Below are 24,001 nucleotides of genomic sequence, written 5' to 3' on the forward strand. Positions count from 1 at the left end.
AAAGCTTCAGCGCCAACTGGCAAAAAGGATATATATATATATATATTTAATATGTATTTAATATATATTTAATATATATTTAATATGTATTAAATATATATATATATTTAAAGGGTCACATCTATTTTCGCAGAGCAAGCAAAAAGGTTGAATTTGGAGCAACGAGCACAGGAAGTCACATCCGTTCATTCTTCTCTAACACCATTGCCACGGTGTTAGACTTATTCACTTGCTCACTTTCTCTTTTTATTCCTTGTCTGGAATGTTGAAAGAGTCCAGGAACTGGTCTCCTGGCTTGGCTGCCACTCACCCAGATGATGATGTTGTGTGCATTTGCAAAAGAAGGGCTTTCCTTTGGGTGTACAAAGCCCATTGCCTGGGTATCAGCTCTCATGGACCCTGGCTAGGTATACCCTGCACAGCTGACAGCGGAGGTCTTGTTCCTCATCTGCCCCTAGACTCCAGTCTTCCTTGGCCATATCACTCCAGATTGCCACCACTTTTCTACAACCTAAACATGACAATATAACTCACCTTTTAACCCCTCAGAACTTCCCTATTACCTACTAAATAAAATCTAAACTCCTTAAAAAGGCATACAAAGTCCTCTGTGATCTGCCTTTTGCTTTCTTCTCCAGTTTATTGAATAACTAAATGAACAAAAATGAAACCATCAATCAAAGAACTCATGAATTTCAGGACAGAAGTTGAACATCAAGGGTCTAGTCTCTATAAAGACTAACAATAATCAAATTTGGGGCAGCCTCTGACTTTTCTCTAAGCTGTGGGAGTAAGTCTCAGTTAAGAGAGTACTCCCAAGCAGGCACATTATTTCCTCTTGCATATACCTCCCCTACCGAGACAAAGTTTTTATGGTCATTTTTCCCTATCTCTTTGCCTTTTATCCACATATTCCCATCATCAAAATCAGTGAGGCCCAGCCTCTGAGAGTCTACCCATTCACTGTTTCCTCTGCATTCTTTCTACCAGTCCTCTCCACCTTGTATTTACAGTATGGGAACCACATGCCACATAGTCCCTCATTCAACAGCCTGGCCCTGTACTAGGTGCTGGAGATATAGACATGAATGACACATAAGCCCTCCAGAATGACCTCCATGTCTTTGCCAGGACAATCTTCCTTGCTTTCAGCGAGTTTTTCCCCTGCTCAGGGACCTAAAAAGCACCTGTTGCCTACTCATTCATTTCTAAATTCATACTTCACTTTCATTCACTCAACAAGTGTAACTGAAGGCTTAACATGCCAGGTACTGGTACTAGGTATAAAGCGGTGGATGAGATAGACATGGGCCCTGTCCTCAAGGGATCTAGTCCAGTGAGGAAGACAGACATAAAAGCCAAAATCACAGAAATAACTATAAAATTATTACTGTTTAACTACAATCATTTTGAATGATTTCAGGGGTGCTTGTAAAAGTACGTAAATAAGAGATCTAAACTAATCTAAACCAGGAAGCAAGGCAAGGCCTGAGATCTGAGTAGGAGCCCAAGTGTAGGTGTGTTTGGGAGGAAGAGTGGTTGTTGAATGTCCCAGGAAGAGGTAACAGCTTATTCAAAAGTCTAAGATTGAGGATACAAGGAGTGTGAGAGAATGTGTGCCTACAGCATAGCAAACAAATGGGAGAGTGGCAGATAAGGACCAGATCATGCAGAGAATTGCAGTTTGTATTAAGGTCTTTGAACTTTATCCTAAAAGTTATGAAGAGCCATTGATGGTTCTAGAGCATGTGGTACCATGAACTGACTTATGTTTTTTTCCCCTCAACATTTTATTATGAAAATGTTCAAACATAGTGAAAAGAATTGTACAATGAACTCCTCTCAGTTTGCTCCTGACTTAATTTTTAAATTATATCACATTGACAGTGTCTAGGTGTTAAAAAGGAGGAAAGAAATTTAATCTCTTCTTCCCAGGGAGGCTACAGGGAAGTTTAGAAATGATACAGCCTGGCCAATAAAACGGCTAGAAATTACTAAGTGCACAAAAACACAAGGGATCATTGCAAAATTCAAAACACAATTATTGGGAGAAAGTGTACTAGAATTTTTTTCTCAGGTACACCCTATCCCATTTCATCTTTATAAACTATGACTCCAGGTCCAAAGTAATGGTTTGAATCTTTTTAATCACTATTTTTTCTTATTAGAACTTGACATAAAGCTGCTTAAGGTGCTTAAAGCTGTGAAAACTCCACAAACACTAATTTAGTTTCTAAGGTAATTGGAAATTCTCCAGGTAGGTGGAGTTGATGAGGCAAGGGGTATGGAGAAGAAAAAAAAAATTTAATTATACAGGAAGTAGAATTGATGAGCTATGTTAACTAATTAAATAAGGAGGGGAAGAGAGAAGAAAGTTTATTTTTTTATTAAAGATTCTATTTATTTATTTGACAGAGAGCAAGCACAAGCAGGGGGAGCGGCAGAGGGAGAACGAGAAGCAGACTCCCTGCAGAGCTGGGAGCCCGGCATGGAGCTCAATCCCAGGACCCTAGGATCATGACCTGAGCTGAAGGCAGACGCTTAATCCTGACTGAGTCACCCAGGTGCCCCTGGTAAGAAAGTTTTAGCAGAGACATTTAGATGGCAGAGGAGGAGATTATTAAAATGATTAATTTTGGACATGTTAATTTTTATAAGCCTCTGAAATATCCAGGTAAAAATTCAAGCAGGCAACAGGAATTTAAGCACAAAACTGGAGGGTGTTCAAAGATGTAAATATAAAATTGGAAGCCAGCAGCATGTAGGTCACCGATTGAAACCATGAAAACAGTTGAGGATGGCTCTAGAGAGTGTAAGAAAAGGACAATTGTCACCTTGAGTCATCACCAAACCTCTGGGTCTCTGGTGCCTTAAATACTGATGCTGTACCAAGTAAGAATCAAATTGCCAATTCTTACAACTCAATAATAAAAAGACTGATAACCCAACTAAAAAATGGGCAAGGTATCTGAATAGACATCTCTCCAGAGAAGATCTATACATGACTGATAAACACATGAAAAGATGCTCAACATCATTATTAGGAAAATGCAAATCAAAACCACCATGAGATACCATTTCACACTCATTAGGGTAGCTAGAATTAAATGGCAGTTCCTCAAAAAGTTAAACATAGAGTTACCATACAACCCAGCAATTCCACCCCTAGGTATATTCCCAAAATAATTGGAAATGTATGTTCAGACAAAAACTTGTACATGAATACTCATAGCAGCAGCTATTATTACTCATAATAGCTAAAAAGTGGTAAAGTGCACTTTTGGGTGCAAAAGTCTATCAACTGATGAATGAATAAATAAAACGTGATATATCTATATAAGTATTATTCACTAATAAAAAAGAATGAAATACTGATACATGCTACAACATGGATAAACCTTGAAAACATCACATTAAGGAAGCCAATCACAAAGGACTTCATATTATATGATTCCATTTATATTAAATGTCCAGAATAAGCAAAACTATAGAGACAAAGTAGATTTCAGATTCCTTAGAGCTGGAAGGATTGCAGGAGGACAGTGGAGAGGGAGATGTACAATGACTATTAATCAGTACAGGTTTCTTTTTAGGGGTGATGAAACTGTTGCCGCGATGCTTGCACAGTTCTGTAAATACAATAAAAAAACATTTGAATTGTTCACTTTAAATGGAAGCATTGCACGGCTTGTAAAGTATACCTTAATAAAGCTGTTTTAATGGCTCTTTACAGGTACCAAACTACCTCACCAGCCGGGTACCATACTTCTTTTTTAATGGGTGGGTAAATGACAGGTGCAGAGTATAAGGTCTGGGCGGTACAGTACTGTATTTATCAAAAAAACAAAAACAAAAAACAAGTATAAGTGAACCAGAGCAGTTCAAACCCATGTTGTTCAAGAATCCACTATACATCCTGCTTTTGTTGGGTGATAAATGAATTAATCATCCCTCCTGTGACATCATTATAGTAGATACCTCTAGCACTTAAAATCATAGTTTATACATGTGTTTAATGGTTCTCCCTTACTAGACAGTGCACTTTTTCAGAATAGTGATTGCGTCTAATTTCAGCACATCAAGAACTGACGGAGTGCTTGGGCACTTAATAGGTGCTCAAATGAAGGTTATTTTCAGGAAGGAAGCATCCCCTATTGAATTTAAATAAACGCAAAGTAAAGCATGAGACCCAGTAGGGATATCTGCCCTCTCCAACCAAAAGGCGGCACAAAAAAGGGCAAAAATTAATAAAGAAGAAGAAAGGAATCAAGGATGTGAGAAAAGGGCATCTCCTCCCTCCCACCGCCAGGACGGTTTCCGTGGAAAGTTCAAAAAGAGATTCGGGTGTGGCCGGTGACATCACGGCACCCCGGGCGACCACCAACCACTAGAGCAGGCCATCCACCACACTTACTTTCCCGCCTCACTGAAACCCAGAGATGGTGGGTAGGGCCCCGCGAGCCACGGGACTTACGTCACGTCCGGTTCCAGACGCGCCACAGCTAGAAAGGGAAGGCCGAGCGCGGAGGGGCGGAGCCAAGAAAGCGCGCGTTCGGAAAGGGGGAGGGGCCGGGTTAAGGAGAGCCTCGTCACGTCCGGCAGACTTAGAGCCCGTGCGGAGGCGGTGCAGAACGCTTCGGTGTTCAGCGGCTCGGGAACCTGTGCGTTTTGTGAGGCTGCGGTGGAGCCTCCGTATAGAAGGCGCAAGAGGTTGGCAGCTTCGATTGAAGCACGTCGAGCGGCGACAGCAGCTTGGAGTCATGAGCGACAGCGGCGAGCAGAACTACGGCGAGCGGGTACGTAGAGGTGGTGCAGGGGGCGGCTGTGTGGTTCCAGCTTGCATCTCTTCCCAGGCCCGTCGGCCTCGGACCTGGAGACAGGGGCGATTTAGGCTCCGAAGTCTGAGGCTGGGAAGCATGGGAGTTGGGTTTAAAAAGCCCTTGCGGAGAGTGTCTTTAGGCGTTAAGTAGGCCACCGACGGGTTTATGTGGCCCCCTACCCGAGACGGCGGTTTTTTTTCCGTTAGAAGAGGGGGAAAGATTAAAAATGGCCGCTGCGTCCCCTTGGTGTTGGGGGAGGGGAGCGGTATCTTATTTCGCCGTTGCTCTCCTGCGAAGCCTCGCTGCCGCCATCTTGGGCTGGCGGGCCGGGCGCGCTGCCAGAGGCACAAAATGGCGGAGGAGCCGCGCGCCAAGGCGGGCCCGCGCCTCACAAGGCCGCGTGGGGGTGGAGAAAGAAAGGCAAGGTTCTCTGGGGGGTTTCGCCCGGCGTTTAGTTTAAGAAAGGATCGTTTTATGGACCCCAGGAAGACGGAATCTAGGGTATTCTAGGGGCCTCTTTTAGGGTGGGGGAAACGAATCCGAGGTAGACAAGTTCTGGGCCCGTTAGAGGGGGTTCGCGCGGGCTTTGTATTTGGCCTAAATGGAGTGCTTTTTTTCAATACCGAGAGTGCTTTCAAACGAAAAATCGTTACCAGAGCATCCAGTGGACTAGCTAGCCCCGAGGCCGCAGAGGTTTTCTTCTTTTATGGAGTGGGTATTTTTCACAGGATTGTGTAGAAGCTGGCGGGCAATAGTTTATGGCGCCGTTATTTCCTTTGTTTTGAGGCATTCTAAGTCTGAGAACCACAGCTTCTGTTGGTGCACTTTTACTCTGAGTCTCCACCTCCCAAATGAGTTCGGTGGGGCTTAAATTACAGGAATACGACAGTTTCCGGGCTTAAACGTGATACAAAGCTTGTCAGAATCTTGCACATTTTGGAAGTTACGGAGAATTTCTTAGGAGGTTAATAAAAAGCACCATAGAAGTAGTTTTGGTTTTTCTTTTTTTTTTTTAAGAAGGCGATTTTTTAACTTTGGTAAGGAGTAAGTTGGGTTCTTTTACAGTTGACCTGTTAGGTTTTCCCTTTCTCCCAGTGCCATCCTAAGATCTCAGTAGCAGTTGTCAGGTAAATCTATTCAAATATATTAGCAAGCGAACTGCTATAAAACAGATTTGGGGCCCTTCATTAGGAGGGCAGTTAAAAAAAAAAACAAAACTTCCCTATCTTAGCTTCTGGAACGTTGTTGAACTAACTGTGTAACTGGAGCCAAATCTTATTTAGCCTGAAATAACCAGGCTTTACCTGTACAGAGGAATATTGGCTTTTTACGCTTTTCTCTAAGACGGTTGATGACACCGTCACCGGTGCGTCTACCATTATTTTTAAGCCGTTGCTTTCTTAAGGTAAGAAAGTTTCGATTGAGCCCACAGATTGTTAAAGCTGTGATTTCTGATTCTACCAGTTGACTATACTGTTGAAACTAGTCACTGGTGTTTGTACTGGAAAGCAAATGATAAATTTAAGTCTTCAGTTTTCTAAACAATTACTGAGTACTTTTTGCGCTACTGAGAGAATACAAAATGGCTGGTTTCTGAGTAGAAGAGCTCTCAGTTGAACGTACCTGAATAAGTTACTTGTAATGGTATACTTGTGAAGACGAAAATTGTCCAAAAATAGGCATATTTACATAAGAAACAATTGTTGAAAGTAGGTTCCTGGCTTGAGAGGCGTCATCCCAATTATTTGGCATTCTTGAATTGGTTTTTTTTTTTTTCTAGTGAAGCACACATCCTAGTTTTTTCCCCATCTTGTTTATATAGGTTAGGTATTCACTAAATTCTTATGGAAGGAAAGTTATAAAATAATTTTAAGCTGCATGTTGGAAATTAATTTCTATCTTACATAAGAGTCCTGAATCCTGGAAGTGTTTCTAAACTTTGAGGTAGTGGAATACTTCCACGTTGTTTTATTTCGCATTTTGTTTTGTATGTAGCTTTCCAATTGGTGTATTGGAACCTGAAGAGGTTAAATAGACCAAAAAAAAAAAAAAAAAGGCACGTTGAGGTTCCTAAAGAACATCTGGCAAAACCCTAAAGCTTAATGGAACAGATAAGATATAATGCCATAAAAAAGGCTTAAGTGTACGTAACAGGTAGGTCTGATTGGCTAAAAACTTCCTTTCGAAAGTGCCTGAAAGCTGTGGAAAAAGTTGCATTCAGGGTAATAATCTTGGACATGCCTGGTATGAATAGCTTCTCTGGAACCTGAAAAATTACTGTGAATCCACTCTAGGCCCTCAAACACTTCAAACTATTAATGTAAATCATTAATAACAAGCCTAATCAGTACTGTTAATGTAATCACTTCTAATACAAATCTCCTCAGTTTGGCTGGAATCCCATCCCCCCCCTTAATTTAGCTGTCCAGAATCCAGACATTTCCGTACCTGCAGCCCCAGCATAGTTCTAGAAATATTTTTTACCTTACTTCTTTAGACTTTTGAAGTTCCTTTCCTAAACAGACTGGTTGAATGTGTGCAGTAGATTGTTCTCCATTTGATCACCTTTATTGAGTGACTATATTGACACAACTGTGGTTAAGTGTGTCCCCTTATTTTCTTTTAAATGCATACTTAGGGTACTTTCTAGAATTTTTGTGGTTCATGTCACACTTTGAGTTACGGCAGAGTAGCTTTTACCTTTATTTGTGGGGTTTTTTTCATGTGAAAGTTGATTTAAATTAAAATCTGTCTCTAGAGTTGACTTCCTTGATGTAGCCGAACCTGTGCAAATTATTTTTGATCTCCAAATTCAATTCTTTTCCAGTACTTTCCAAAAAATGCTTGCAAACATTTTTTGGGAAAGGGTTGACCGGCACCTTTGCAAAAAGTATTCTTAGCAGCTATGTCACAATTTGGATGAGTAAGAATGATAAAAGAGTAGCAAGTTAGGAGGTGCATAGTAATATTGGGGGATAATCTTTAAGGTCCACTAATGGTCACAATATTTAGAGTATGCAATGTTTGTGTGTTTGGTCTTGGCACTGGTTTAATGCTTTGCCTTCCTAATGATTGTAATTTCTTCAAGATTCTACAAATACATCTATACTTAGAATCCAGAAACTAAGGAAACACTGTTGTATGAACCAGATGGTTTGGATTTCTGTCCTGCTGTCAGGATTACAATACCAAGCAGTTTAAGAAAATTTTCTGGTAGAATATGGGCTATATAGTTTTTGTAGAAATAATGTTTGCAATGTAGATATATTATCTTTAGTCTTATTCTTTATGGAGATGAATAGCATCTGGATACCATCCCATCAAACTGCTTTTCAGATTTCTGCAGTTTTTCTCTTCTGCTTAATCTTGCATTGTCTTTCTGTATTCTTTGTTTTTAGACCCTAACTCTGATTTCTGATTTTCAAAAACTGAAACATCTGAATCTGTTTCTTTCTAAAGAATTACAGCCATTGCACCAATTCCTTTAATAAAGGATTGAATTTCCTCCAGTGGGAGGAAATAGTTTGCATTGTTTCACTGTGAGTCTGGTTAGGTATGAGTCTCTTGAAGAAACCAGGTTGAAGAATATTTTTCTTGGTTTTAACTGAGAATATTTTAATGTTGTGGATGTCTGGAACTAGAAGGTGGCATTTTCAAACTGAAATTACAAGTGATTACAAGGTAAGTACTATGGTTTTGTAAAAGATTAAAGAGGAATTCAGGTGGTGAGAGATGTTAATAGTATTTACTTTTTCCCCCTTTATCTCCAATAAAGGCCAAAACCTAAGTGGTAAATATTAACATTTTCATAGTTCACATTTTGCCCAAGAGGACAGAGCTACAATTGTGTGTATTTTTTGAGCTTTAGCATTCTGTGTTATGTTGATCAGTTTTCATTCGTAATTGTATTCTTTTTTTTAGAAGGGGTGGTGATTGAAGTTTAGGAAATTTTAAGTGTTTTTACACAACTTAGTTTTTTGAGGTGTGGGTTACATTGAATTTCAGGTATTGTTGTCACTTAGTCTTGTTTTTAAGCAAGCCAAAAAGAGGTTTTTCACTATAGCAAATTGGACTTTTCAAATTCCCAAAATCTTTCTGAATTAGGTTGTGGAGGTTATTTTCAGATGCTGCTTTGATCAACATAGATTGCCCGATAGTGCAGCATGCGTGAGGCCCCTTTTCAGAGTCTGTGTTATTGATGCAAGAGATGGGCTTACAACTGATTTAGGCAAGTCAGATGAGGGGGCACCACCCCACCTCCAGGGATTTTTCTCAGTCTTAAGATTTTTCTCCACCCAACCTTCTGGTAGAGTTTGACTACAGAAAAATAAAATTAGTCTATTGATGTGAGCATTGACCTCCATATTTCTAGCAGGATCAACAAATTTTTCTTTGCCCTGTTACGATTTTTAAGATATTACCCTGTCAGCAACCTGCAGAGTTTGTACATGTTTTTAATGTTACTTGAATTCCAGCTGTAATACCAAGAATCGATTTTTAACAAAAATTGTGTTGATGATGGGAGAAGTTTCTGCTTATTTCTAAGTTGGATCTCTTAACATTAGCCCAGTAGTTGGTCATCTCGTTTTATTAAAGTGGCCACTTGAGCTTAGTAGTTGAGTTGAAATAAACCTAATATTTACATTATCTAGCAACATGTTTTGATCTTCGAATATAAAAGGAGGAACATGGTTGGGAAGGGGTAATTAAAAAGGGGGGGGGCAGGAAGGCGTCCATATTGAAAAGTTCTGATACCTAGAGCTTTGGCCTCCATTCTAGTATCTAAGCCCTGTATCTGTATGTTATCTTTAGGAGGCCATAAAGAGGAAACCTGCTTGGGCATTCTGATTCCACGATTACATTTGTGCTGCCAGCAAACATTTCCCATTACATTTTAGTGATGGATATTAAAAGAAAATCAATTAATTGACTCCCTTAAATAAAAAGCTATTTAAAATTTTTCCTGGATTAAACAGACAATAATTGACTTTTCAAAAAAAAAAAAAAAGACGACTGAAAATTGTGCTTTCTTAGGAAAGACATCACAACACTTCCCACGATAGCCATGGTTGTCTTTATACCCAGATAGATTTATAAGAACTTTTTTCTTTTTTCAAGAAACCTTTAACCCCAGTCACCCCAAAAGAAAATAAAACTAGTAGAGAGGAAATTGTTGACAAATGAAAGATCATAAGGTGAAGTACAGGATAACAAGGATGTTTTGTGAGGACTATTTTGTTCAGGGTGTTCAACAGACACAATTATACTTCATTGATCTGTTAAGTGATGTTGAGTTTTTTAAATAATTTCAGGAGGTGAGCTATAATTTTCTACCAATATTGCCACCTTTAAAAGTAGGATTTTTCCTTTGGACTGCAGAAGATTTTAATACTTTGTTCATTGAGGGGGAATTTAAACACCACTGTTGGATTCAAGTTTGTTCTGCTTTCCTTCATAGCTACTTGGATATAGTAGTTGGTTGACAGTCTTTTTATGCTTTCAGTGCTAAATTTGGTAGTTGAACCATTCATATTCTAAAATGTCACTAGAGCAGCTTTCTCTAGGGGTGGGTTTTGAGCACTTTAGTCCAAATTTTCTGATTTCCCTGACATTGTCTTCTCAGAGCTCTTTAAATATGCAGTACAAAAATGTGTGACATTAAATACATTACTGTGACGTTAAATACATTTCTTTACTTTATTATCTAGTCAAGTCACAAGTTGTAAGCCTCTCCAATCCTGAGCCTTGTCATCATTGTACAAATGAATTGTCCATGCTTTCCTTTCTTGCACTTTTGTATTAATGTGTCACTTTTTGACTAGAGATGTGCTTTTGACACTTAACATTTTCTATTGATGAATACAATAAGTAGAAGTGTGAAATGTAATTAAAGTTCTTAAATGTTAGATGAACAGCAAATGTTCAGTTGCGCACTTCGCATTCAGCTTAAGCATGATAAATCTATTTGAAGTAGACAATTGAGGTTGATTACCTTATATTTTAGAACCAACAGGAGGCTAGTTTCAGTTTTTTGAGCTGCATATTCTAGGGTTTTTGTTTTTTTTTTTTTTAAATCCAGAAAAAGGGATTTTTTTTTTTCTAGTTTCAGTTTTGGCACTGGATTTTATCCTGGAGTTTTAAAATATCTTCATCCTGTTCTTTTTCTATTAAGGTTAATGTTGAAGAAGGAAAATGCGGAAGTCGTCCTTTGACAAGTTTTATAAATGAGTATTTGAAGCTCAGGAATAAGTGAAGCTGAAATTTGAAAAAATAAAAGAAAGAATGCATGCTAATTATCAGACCAGAAGTCCCACTTGTAGAATTTTGAGCAATTTGTGTGAAGTGGGGAAGATGAAAGAAGTCAGAATTTGAAACGGAAGAATGAAGAAAAGAAATAAAAATGAAGTTAAGATAAGAAGTAATCTGGAATCAGAAAGCACTACGCTAAGTAATTACTAGTCTGTTTATGTGTCCCTGTATATTTTGCTAAACATGCATGCATTATTTGTTTAATAGAAGAAAATATATACAGGGCAAAGACGTGCCTTCCAGGGGAAACGTTTAAATTAGGTAATTCTAATTTTAACTTCTTAGTCAAATGATTGAAATGCAATTTAAAAAAATAATAACCCTTTGTAGTCAAATATGAGGCAGGAATGAGCTCTCTGGCATGGGTAACAGTTGGCTTCATGTTGTCCCTCTAGATTTTTTCATCTAACTCTGCTGGTCCTGGGGTATGAGTGAGTACCTCCAGAGTTGGAATTGGTGGTTTGTGCCACCTCCATGGACTCTTAAAATTCACTGATCCCTATTCTTCAGTACTGAGCAATGTATAATAGAATGTTTTCTATGTTTGTCATAGTTTTCCTAAAGAATGTCACCAGGATGGTTATAGAACCGAACCCTCAAAATTGAAGCAAACCAGTGAACAGGTTAGCCAGCTCCTTTTGGCATTTATGAAAATATTTTCTTTCCAGGTGGCATAGTGGAAAGCTATGACCAATTAGGCCCTACCTTTTAAGATGCAGGTTCTAAATTCACAAGGATGAGTCTTAATTCTTTGCTGTTTAATGCCTTTTCCAGCTGAATGACTAGGATTACTGCTTAAAAAAAAAAAAAAGTTTACCTTAGAATGAGGTGGGTCACACAAGTGAACAGGATCTCTCTTAACTCAAAGCGGCAATAGTGTTAGGTGCTTTATTCCGTAAACAGCTTTATTCCCTTTTCTCATTTTCTGCTATTAACACTTAAATGTTAGAATGATGTGAGAGGTATAGATTATATTATAAAGTAGCTTTATTCTGGTTCCCCACTCCCAGTACTTCCTGGAAAAAAAGAAACCTCAAAGTTCTATTATTCCCCATCTGTGTGTTTTGTTTTAGTTAAATAAAAGAATCAAATGATCAGTATAATGTTATTTTCAGTTGTATGGGACAAGTACACGTGTCAGAATAATACCCAGTGATAGCTAACCAAGAGTTGTCCTCTGTTGGGAAAGCCAAAGTTACCACTTCTCCTTCCTGAAATGAAGACAACCTAAAAAACTTTCTCTGAGAGTTATTAGATCTTCCAGCTCTTGGAAAAAGTGACTTAAATGACATTTCTAGAAGGATCTGTTTTCTGGGGTTTTAGGGCCAATGTGCGATCTGTGCTTTTTGTAATTATTTCTGTGTTTTCAAGGAGAAGAAAATTATTCCCATTTATAGTAGTTTCCAGCTTTTGCTTTGTCCCAATTATTGGTTTGTAAAAATTTTTTGCCATGTATAAACTAGTAACATTAAGTTAATGTTAATTTTGCATTCCGAATTACTTACAGATTAGGCAGAGAGATGTGAATGGATATTCTATTTCTCTTCAAGTCCATGGATTCTTTTATCAGGAGACCTGAAAGGTCCTTGGGGTCCAAAAGAGGAAAGACCTATTAAGCCTCTAAGTGGAAGGAAAGCAGTTTGGAATTTGATTATATGGTCTAAGCTGGATAGATGTATGGTGAAACTAAACACTGATGCTGGTGGACCATCCCATCCATTCAAGGTTCCCCCCACTATCACCCGTTGGCCAAAGTATCTTTGAGTCTTGACCGTGCTTTCTCCTCTCACCCCCACTCTGGCTGTTGGGGAGGTAAGAGGGAGATAGGCCTCCGCAGGGGAGCAGAGAAAATGAGAGAAACAAGGTTCCAAGACGATGCTTTTGCCAAGAAAAATCAATAGGCAGGAAGCATAAAACTCTGAAATTGAATAAAGCAATGATACTTAGCATCATAAATATGTATGGTACTTCTAAGAAATGTAGAAGACCAACTCCAGAGTTACTAAATGAGCTCTAGTTTAGGGACCTGTATTCTTAAATGCTGTGTAGGTTTACTCCATACCTGTTTAAGAGCCACTGTTCAAAATCTAATTTACTGCATCTAGTTTCTAAAATAATACAGAAGAAACCTAGTGATTTGATGGTTCCAGATGGTTTCCACTTCCTTTATCTCTCAAAATGTTTTTCTAAGATGGTGCCTTTCTCGGAATAGGGGGAGATGAAGGTTATTTTGTTGAAAGCCTTGAGTTTTTTTCTGACCTGCTCCTTTCAAGTTGTATATTGTTAGTTACATGACTAAGATCAATCTATAAAAACTTGATTCCCTGAGCAAAAATTCAGGGAATTTCTTGGTTTTGTATTAACTTTAAGTTCATGATCCTTTTCGTTGAGGTATTGAAGGTCCAGAGTAGTGGGGTTTTTTTTGGTAGGGGTTTTAATGCTTTGACACATAATTTTTAGCCCTAAGAGTGGACTTTGAGTTTTCTTTATGTGGAGAATTTCCCAGCTGGTTGTGTAGATTTGCCCATGGATTAAGGTTTAAGTTAACTTTGTTTTTAGATTTGGCTAATAATTTTAGGTATCATTTCTTCTGGACAGGCTAAATTTCCTTGAATATATATTTTCAAACAAGCTGAGAGCCAACATAACTACAAAAAGGGGGTTAACTTCTTTAAGAAACATCCCTGACAAGAAAGGTAGGAGGAGGTGGAGGCATTGTTTAGGTGTTAGCCTAACCAAATGTCAGTATAAAAGGGAAGATCTTTGCATTCTAGCTGGTGTTTCCTCTATTCCTGGCCTAGGAAGTGATTGCTCACAAAATATATATGCATATAGCCAGTTAGTCTTAAGAGGCTGAGAGGAAAGTCTTAGAATTTCATAGACGCTGTATCTTTGACCCTTGATCTGCTAGGCTAAAAGTACAATCTCTTACCAGTGGGCAGACAGGTAGAGTAGGTTAGGATAAGGTTTTTCTGTTTAAAGAAGCAAGAGGCTTAAAAGGAGATCTTGGCTTTGTACCATTTCTTCCTTTATATTCCATTTCCTAGGCTGACTGATTTGTTAACTACAACTGCTTTATTGGTAATCTTTTTATTATGAGTTACTGTAAGCATATTCAGCTCTCCTTTCCAGAGTAAATTGTTTTCTTTGGTTTCCATTAAAAGCTATAATCATTCCATGAAGTAATCTTTTCTAACATTGGAATAAACGAAGGCAGTTAACTTTTGGGGTCCCTTTTTCTATTTTCTCTTCTAGGTTAGCTTTTGCCTGTGGTAAAGATGCCGGAAACTGCACCCCACCCCTATTTTGTGAGAACTACTTTGTCCAAGGAGAGGAGGGAGGTGGATTGTGCTTTTAAATGTCTGTGTGCAGAATATTTGCCAGAGAATGCCAAGAGATTGTTATTTGGGGTCCCCAAAGCTGTAGTACACCCTTTAACCATTCCTTGTTAAAGGTAGCTGTTCTCACTAATGAGTATCTTTTTCTTTGAGCCTTTTTACAGTCAACCCAAGGGGGTGATGGAGAGGGGGCTGTCACATTTCATGTCCCTTCACACTGTGTTTTATAATGACTGAAATCTTACTGGGAAGTTTCTAGAGTTCTTTCAGGCCTAGAGACCAGAACTTATTTTACTGATTGAGTTACTCTTTTCTTTACTGTCCTAAACTTCAAACTTGTTTCTTCTATATTGCATATAAATTTTTGCCCTGAGCATCATAGAAATGATCTTCCAAATTTTCTCCCATCAAGCTGTAGATCACAGAACATAATCTAAAAAGGCTATAGCTATAATTTAAAATCCTATTCTATCCTTTCAAGAATGGCCAGAATATTCTGAAAGTTGACTACCCAGGGAGGTCTCCAGTGGTACTTTTATCCAGTAGCTTCAACATTGAGTCTTACTCCTACAGTGACTTACTGTACTGTTTTGGTTCTTTTTGGGTCTGGCCGTTTCTGCTCTATCTTGGGTGGAAAGACTCACTAGACTTTATGCCTTTTAATTTGCCTTAAGTTGGAGCCTAAAGTACGGCTGTCTTGCTTGATGATAACACCTTTGCTATTAGACTGAGTGGGTTTGTTCTCTTAATCCGTTGTTTCTGTTTTGGTGCGTTGGCAGGACATTTCCTTGGTTCCATTACTTTATATGTATGTCTTTTCTGCTTATGAGTTGACTGTATGTTTTGACTCACTGGTGAGCCAGTTACCCTGTTTCCCCATTCTTTTGCTGGTTTCTTTAGAGATTTTCCTTACTGTGCCACTTACCTACCAGGTAGTCTAGTTTTGATTGGGAAAGCCATGGCTGTATAGTATATACCTAGACTTTGGGTTTTACATGCAATTCTGAACTCCCTACCTTCATGGACCTTGATAGGAGCCCCTGATTTAATCTGTTCTGGTTTTAATAGGTCCTTTATGTAACTTACCTAGCTACTTATTCCCCATCAGTTTGCCCTGGTTCATCTCCATTTAGCCCAGAAAGCTGTAGATCTCTGGCACTCTCTTTGCTCTTCTGCACAGTTCACTGCCTTTCTGCTGTGGTTCCATCTGGTTGCTTTGAGATTTTTAGGGGCTTCCCACCATGGTTAGATGGAATAGAGTTTAGTGTCCTTCAGGCTGGTCCTTGCTTTCCACTAGGTTTCTGCCTTTTGCTAGGACTTGAAACAGATTGTCCTTGCCTCTTTTCCCCACTTAAAAATAAATAAAACTTGAGAAGTTAAGGTCTTATTGGAAAAAAAAAAAAAGGCATTTTAAAAGTAAGTTTTATGATTTTCATAGGGTTTTGTTTTATTGATGGCAACTTGATTGAAATATAGGTATAAGGTATAGGTGTCATAGTTAATAAGATTCTTTCTCACCCTAGTCTTTATGGAGTAACAATCCCAAAACACAATCCTTGGACAGTTCCCTTAACTGCTTGGCTTTGGCACCCCTTTCTGAAGAGAGTGGGGTCAGTTAACTCTTAACCCTGCTCCAGAAAAGGTGGAAGTTCAAGTTAATTGGCTTATGTCAGTTGGAGCAATGTAAATATACCAGGTATATTCAGTTCCTGCCCTTACCTATGTTTTCTTATCTTGGAAGGGGATTGCTTTCCCTCACCATTTATCTCACAGCAGCTTATTTGTTTTTAAAGTTGCCCAGAAAGTATACAAATTAAACTTTTGACATCTACGTGTAGGAATCCCGTTCTGCTTCCAGAAGTGGAAGTGCTCATGGATCTGGGAAATCTGCAAGGCATACCCCAGCAAGGTCTCGCTCCAAGGAAGATTCCAGGCGTTCCAGATCAAAGTCCAGGTCCAGATCTGAATCTAGGTAAGAAAGACTGTCTTGGGATTTTCTTCTGTTACTCTTAGCTCTGAAATTGGTGTGTGCTTTGTAAATTAGGAAGATAGAGAGGGTTAGATCATTTGTTGGCTTATTTAATATTGGTATTAGCAATGTACTTAATCATAAGTTCTGGGACAGAAGACTAAGTGGTTAAGAGCCTGGGCTTTTGGTGTTAGGGTTCAAATCTTACCTCTATTTTTTCTGACTTGGGCAGATTACTTAACCTTTTTCCACCTTAACTTCCTTATCTTTAAAAGGCGAGTTAGTACTAGTTCTTCAGGATTGTGAGGATTCGCTATGAGTTTAAGTATAACAAATGGACTGCAGAACATTGGCTTTCATAACTGCAATTCTTGATAAATAGGTGTAGTGTCTAATATTATATATATGTGTGTATAAAACAAAAATAATACCATAACAGCGCACTTTTTTTTTTTTTTTTTTTTTTTTTTATGTTGGTCTAGAGTAGGCTATACGTCCTTGGTTTGCCCAGGACAGCCCCAGTTTATGCCTATTATCAGGCATAATTAACTGCACCTCTTTTCTCTCTTACAATGTGTCCTGTCTGGTTTAGATGACACTTCATACCACTCTAGTTAAGAGCGATTGATTGGTTTTAAAACACTGCTGGACAAAACTATGGTGATGGTGATTTTATCTTAAGTGAATGGTGGGCATAATGGGAGAGGCCGAAAAAATAGAGGGTGTATACTGAGGGAAAAGGGGGGCACAAATGAAGCTAGTAGGAAGTGCTGCATGTTTTAATGATTACCAAATTTTTTAGTGTGTTAATTGATCTTCAGTATGTTAATTTTGATCTCCTTTATCTTAAGAAATGGAAGAGAGCTGATAGTGGTTTGGAGCTCTTTCTAGCAGAGTTGAGATGACTGTAGATACAGAAGAAAAACCTCAATTTAATGTTAATATATGTCTGAATTATGTTCCGTCTTTTGGATTTTAACTCTTAGATTATTAGAAGAATTAAAAGCTGTATCAATCAGTTATTTAGTCATAACCGTGAAGCTTTTGTCTTACAGGTCTAGATCCAGAAGAAGTTCTCGAAGGCATTACACAAGATCAAGATCTCGGTCCCGCTCCCATAGACGATCCCGTAGCAGGTCTTACAGTCGAGATTATCGAAGACGGCATAGCCACAGTCATTCTCCCATGTCTACTCGCAGGCGTCATGTTGGGAATCGGGTAAGATGAAAAAATTGTTGAAGCAATACGTCTCTCTTCTGTTTTGAAATTAGAACTGATTACATTTGACAGTAGACTTCTGGCAGTTAACACACAAGTTCTTTAGAGACTTTTTAGTGTTTTGAGGTTAGTCTATTTAAAAGTATTTCTTATGTTGTAAATGGTCTACATTTGAGCTATCAGTCATATGTAAGCAAAATACTGTGGCAGTGGTGTAGCTCAGCTCATCAAATAAAAAATCCCCATTGTGCATTACTATCTATATGTGCCATATTAATGTTACTGAAGTTTTCTCGGTTAGCTTTAATACTCTTTTTAGAATGCTTCTTGGTTTTTCCATTTAATTTTAAGCGCGTTTATTTCGGGTATTAGGGCTTATCTTCCCTGAAATAGTTATTCCCTCTGGCTTATAGAGATAATGCTATTCTCATTATTCTTACGCCTAGAATAAATTCCTAGGAGGTGAATCCCTTGGGCAAATTGCTCTCCAGTCTCCCCCCACAAAAATGGCAATTTTGGTCTTCACTAGTATGAGTCCCTATTTCCCCCTCCCTACACACACTTAATTCTGAGGTTGAAATGCTCTTCACAGGATTTTCTTTGGGAGGGGGTGCAGAGGGAGAGAGAATCTTTTTTTTTAAGATTTTATTTATTTATTTGACAGACACAGCGAGAGAGGGAACACAAGCAGGGGGAGTGGGAGAGGGAGAAGCAGGCTTCCTGTGGAGCAGGGATACCAATGCGGGGCTCGATCCCAGGACCCTAGGATCATGACCTGAGCCGAAGGCAGATGCTTAATGACTGAGCCACCCGGGCGCTCCATGGGGGAGAGAGAAGCAGGCTCCATGGCCAGCGTTGGAGCCAGATGTTGGGCTTGATCTCAACCCTGAGATGATGACCTGAGTCAAAATCAAGAGTCCGATGCTTAACTGACTGAGCCACCCCAGGCACCCCTTTTCTGCCCATTAATGCTTGCAGCTATTGCCATAACACTGATTTTAAATTTTAATTTTTCATTTAAATCTGCTTTATTGTTAGTGACATTTTGGGTAATTTTTATGCATTTTTTCTTAACTTTAGTTTGATAAATTTTAAGGTTTAAAATTGATTTTTCCATTTCTAGGCAAATCCTGATCCCAACTGCTGTCTTGGAGTATTTGGATTGAGCTTGTACACTACAGAAAGAGATCTAAGAGAAGTATTCTCTAAATATGGCCCCATTGCTGATGTGTCTATTGTATATGACCAGCAGTCTAGACGTTCAAGAGGATTTGCCTTTGTATATTTTGAAAATGTAGATGATGCCAAGGAAGTAAGTAAAAGTCTACCTGTATCTTTTTTTTTTTTTTTTAAGATTTTATTTATTTGACAGAGACACAGCGAGAGAGGGAACACAAGCAAGGGGGAGTGGGAGAGAGAGAAGCAGGCTCCTCGCTGAGCAGGGTGCCCGATGCGGGGCTCGATCCCAGGACCCTGGGATCATGACCTGAGCTGAAGGCAGACACTTAATGACTGAGCCACCCAGGCGCCCTCCTTGTTTTGTTTTTTGTTTTGTTTTTTTTTTAAGATTTTGAGAGAGAGAAAGCGCATGAGGGGGTAGGGTCAGAGGCAGAAGCAGACTCCCCGCTGAGCAGGGAGCCCCATGCAGGACTCGATCCCGGGACTCCAGGATCATGACGTGAAGCAAAGGCAGTTGCTCAACCAACTGAGCTACCCAGGCGCCCTTTTTTTTTTTTTTTAACCTGTATCTTTTTAAAATAGTCCTATTGTTGACTCCCAAGTACAGATGAACATAAGGATAAGGACAGTTTTCGCTTTTATATTGTAAATAAGATATATTTATAGTTACTTACAAATATTTGTAAATATTTACAAAAGTATTTATGCTGGATATTTGTGGCCTTGTCCCAGGTGTATATAATAACTTAATGTATCTTTCCAAGGCAAAAGAGCGTGCCAATGGAATGGAGCTTGATGGACGTAGGATCAGAGTTGATTTCTCTATAACAAAAAGACCACATACCCCAACACCAGGAATTTACATGGGGAGACCTACCTAGTAAGTTTATTTTTAAGATAAAGATTGATGGCTGAGTGCATTTTCTCTTAAGAACTACCATGTACCTGGGGAAAATCTTCGACATTTCATCCAGTCCTGCCACAGTACAAATCATTCTTCCTGGTTTTTTTTTTTTTTTTAACTGGGTAAGACTATTCAAAAGAATATATTCAGTGGAAATCTTGTATTTGTGCTGCACACTGGTAGATGACATCCCACCATATCATACAGAAAGGCCATATATCTGGCTTTGCTTGGTAATTAATGGTCTTGCTTAGACCATTTTTATCGTAATGGAATCTTAACCGTTCTAGGTAAAAGTCAAGTTTATAACAAATTCTACTCCTGTGGTTTTTTAGTTTTTGTTAAGCAGAGTGGAAAACACAGTTTTTGCATTGAACTATATGATAGGATACTTCTTTTCCTTTGTCATCGTTCTCACCAGTGTTTCTATATTGGTCAAAAGCTCTGTGTTGAAGTTTTGTTTTTTGTTGTTTTTAATTTAAATTTTCCCACTCCTGAAACCACATTCTTCCAAATATTTCATTTTCCTTTAGGAAAATACATTTATGTACATTGTTACAGGGAGCAGAGAAAAAGGACAGTGTTTATCCCATATCAGTGAATTCTTAGATAGGAATAATAAACCTTTTCCGGGTAACTTTTCTTTTAGAAAAGGCCTGTCTATGAATTAATAATTAGGGGGTTAGTAGATACTATTTTTGCTCAATATAAGAGAGTAAAGAGATTATACTTGGAGCAGTTGCCCAGTCATGCCCTTAGCTCAGCTGTGGCTCCCAGGACCCAAATGAGTCATGCTGCTGTGCTATTGTCTGAACAGCTTTAAACAATAACAGTTGTATGTAGGAAGATAGGGAAGGAAGGCCACGTGGTATTTTATGAAGATACTCTATGAAGATGTATTTCACTGGATGAAATATATTTATGAAGATATATTATTCATAGTGGCAGCTCACGCCGTCGGGATTACTATGACAGAGGATATGATCGAGGCTATGATGATCGAGACTACTACAGCAGATCATACAGGTAAGTTAACCATAGTAGATTTAAGTTGCCAAAAATTTGAAGGGAGGTTAAATTTTTAGGTTTTAAAGGTTTTTAAGGTCCAAAGAAATATTTGTTGAAGGGCAATAATTTGGTATAAGAATGGCTAAAGGTTTTTTTTATTATCAAAAAATTGAACCTTTTTGGGGGTGATTAATAGGGAAATAACTGTCATGCTGAGAAACACTTTGGAAGATAAAATGAAGTAAAATCTTTATTTTACCTGCAGCGGGTAATTTAGACCCTGCCTTACTTATGAAAATGTAAATTGTATGATTAATCCTTGGTGCCTTATTGAGGTGTGGTTGTCTTTTTTTTTTTTTTTGTACACTGTTTTGAATGTTTAAAGAAGTTGATTGTCAACTACCGTCTGTGGAAGTGAGTCCTTAAGCTTGCTTTTGACACTATGGTCCAGCATTTTATCCCCAACAAAAACCTTTTTTGGAAGAACATTTGTGTGTTAATTGGCACTCTTAGGGATTAATCTGTGGAGGCTGGGAAGATTAAACATTCAGGTTTTAATTCAGTTGAGCATTTACTTTAGAAGTGTAATTTGTTCTGTTACTCACTTTAGCCACCAGAGAGAGCTCTATGCCATTTTGTAAAAAGGATGACAAAAGTTAGGGCTTTAATCACTTTACTTAGAAAAATGACCTTTCATTTCTCCGTGGGAGTTTTAATTATACTGCATAAATATTGTTTTTAAAACTTTAAAAAAATGAATGTGTGTTGCTTTTCTGCCTTCACAGAGGAGGAGGTGGAGGAGGAGGAGGATGGAGAGCTGCTCAAGACAGGGATCAGATTTACAGGTATGGCAGGAGAGGATTTTAAATGTACATGGTACACAGTAGAATGGCTTACGTAAAGACACTTGGTTACTAGTATTTTGGGGGTTATTAAAAGTTGGGTCACACAAATTGGATTGCATGAAATTCATAAAATACTGTAAATGAAACCAGTAATAGTGTATACATGGCTTCGTTTGTGTGTTTACAGAAATGAATTGGGCTTATACTAGGTAATTACTCAATGGCCCCATTTTGTACCTTAATTGATGATAGTGTAAATTAAGGTCAGTGATAAGCATCCTTAATATTCTTAGTCTTTATTCCTTACTGCTATTTTCTGGTACTATTGCATTTTTGTTAGCTTTTAACGAGCATCTTAGTAAGCAAGTGAGTATTCAAGTCAGTCTTAGAAAACTGCTTTGAAGCACTAGTTAGTAAAATTTGTTTTGGGTGTTCATGAAGGTGTGCTTGGGATTAGTGGTTTTATTATCTAAAACAGACTTTGGAAATACCATGACTATTGCAATCCTTATATATCATTTAGTCTAACTTCAATGTATGGAGTCTTAGACGGTCTTGGCATTTGTTTACAGAAGGCGGTCACCTTCTCCTTATTATAGTCGTGGAGGATACAGATCACGTTCTAGATCTCGATCATACTCACCTCGTAAGTTTCTAACTTGATACGATTTTATATATTATAATAGTATGGCTTGAAGTTATCAAACTACAGTAGATAGTGGGTTAATTCAAGTAGTTTTATTTATATTATAATCCACCCACCCACCCTTGGTTTTTGTATGTACGGTTCAAGGAAGTATATGAAAATCCTTGGAATCTTATTCTTGCTAATTAAAATAGTAAATGTATAAAACATTCTGGTCACCATTTGTACCTTTCTTTTCAGGAGGGCTTGCAGTTTATGTACAGCCTGGAAACATTTGGGTGACTTTAAAACCTTAGCTCCTGGGGGTTGAGTTATACTTCCCAGCTATTTCTTTTGTCCAGTGTTGGTTCTTTGATTCCTAGGGGAACCCTTTTCATAGGAGAGAATCTGGTGCATAGAATTTTCTAATGGTAGAATAAAAAGTCTGAATATTAAAGTATACTTGATAAATATGCTTCAATACTGAGAGACTGATTATTATTTCTTCCTAGGTCGCTATTAAAGCATGAAGTTGAAGACTTTCTGAAACCTACCCTAGAGTTGGGATATTGTTTGTGGACAATATTTTTTATTGTCTCCTGTTTAAAAAGTGAACAGTGCCTAGTGAAGTTAGGTGACTTTTACACCTTTTATGATGACTACTTTTGGTGGAGTTGAAATGCTGTTTTCATTCTGCATTTGTGTAGTTCGGTGCTTTGTTCAAAGTTAAGTGTTTTCAGAAAAGTATGTTTTGCATGTATTTTTTTACAGTCTAAATTTTGACTGCTGAGAAGTTTCTATTGTACAAAACTTCATTTAAAAGGTTTTTCTACTGAATCCAGGGTATTCTGAAGATCGAAGCCTGTGTGTAAAATGCTACCAAATGGTAAAAAGCAACAATAAAGTTTGGTTTTTACTTTTCTTTCTAACATCAATGCTTAGCAAAACTGTTCAGATTAGGTTGTGTCAGGAGTAAATTTCAAGACAAAAATACCCATTTTCCTCCAATCCATGAAACATATTATACTTAATATACCTGCAACTAAGTGTTAAAAATTATGCTCTGTAACCCTGTACTGCTAGTACTAGAACTAAAGAACTTTCAATACAGCCAATGCTTAATGCTTATATAAATGTGGATTTGTCAGCCTTTATGTAATCTGTATCATATAAAGCAGGGGATAAGAAAAGAGGTACACGATGTATGCCTTTAAAAGGCTATTTCTTAAAGCTGTTACAAGGGGATAATGGTATTTCAACTAGTTATCAGCAAGTGACAATACATTCCACCACAAATGTACTCTTGTTCTTCTAGCTTTTAGACTATGGAAAAAATTAAGTGCTTCAGAGTTCGGGAAAAGAGAAAGGGAACACTACACCTGTGTTGTGGATGAACTGAAGACTTTGCCTGTTCATTTTTTAAATATTATTTTCAGGTCCTTTGCTTACCAAAGGAAGCCCAATTTCACTCAAATGTTTTGAGAACTGTGTTTAAATAAATGCAAATGAAAAGAGTAAAAGGCTGGTACAACTCAGTTGACATAGAAGATTTTGTTTTAACCTTGTTACTTATAATTGGAGGGTTTTTTAAAGTAGTTTTTAGTCCCTTGTACAGTATCCCTTAGGCTGAAATGTATTCTTTTTGCCTTTTTTTTTTAATAGATAAATTGTACATTCCTGGAAAATACATTTTAAGAGGGGAGTTAGGTACTTGAGTGATTGTCTTCATTTGGATGATGTTAGTTATATTAAATAAGTCTAGTCTCCACACTTGCCCAGAGGGTGG

General features: G+C 38.1%; 1 protein-coding gene across 4 annotated transcripts; it reads left to right on the forward strand.

The window, feature by feature from the left end:
- The first annotated feature begins 4,593 nt into the window (after positions 1-4,593).
- On the forward strand, positions 4,594-23,735 carry TRA2B (transformer 2 beta homolog). Of its 4 annotated transcripts, none has more exons than XM_021692385.2 (9): positions 4,608-4,796; positions 16,306-16,439; positions 17,492-17,654; positions 18,778-18,966; positions 19,598-19,713; positions 20,680-20,763; positions 21,531-21,590; positions 22,163-22,236; positions 22,728-23,735. In XM_021692385.2, the coding sequence occupies exons 1-9, from the start codon at positions 4,761-4,763 to the stop codon at positions 22,736-22,738; spliced, it is 867 nt and encodes a 288-aa protein (XP_021548060.1). In that variant the 5' UTR covers positions 4,608-4,760; the 3' UTR covers positions 22,739-23,735. The 4 variants fall into 4 exon arrangements, with proteins under 4 accessions (XP_044775929.1, XP_021548060.1, XP_021548061.1 ...); XM_021692386.2 differs by having other exon boundaries at positions 22,166-22,236; XM_044919994.1 differs by lacking the exon at positions 22,728-23,735 and having other exon boundaries at positions 4,594-4,796; positions 22,163-22,377.
- Positions 23,736-24,001: the final 266 nt, after the last annotated feature.

This window comes from Neomonachus schauinslandi, chromosome 1, assembly GCF_002201575.2.
Source record: "Neomonachus schauinslandi chromosome 1, ASM220157v2, whole genome shotgun sequence".
In the NCBI taxonomy this organism is placed as follows: domain Eukaryota; kingdom Metazoa; phylum Chordata; class Mammalia; order Carnivora; family Phocidae; genus Neomonachus; species Neomonachus schauinslandi.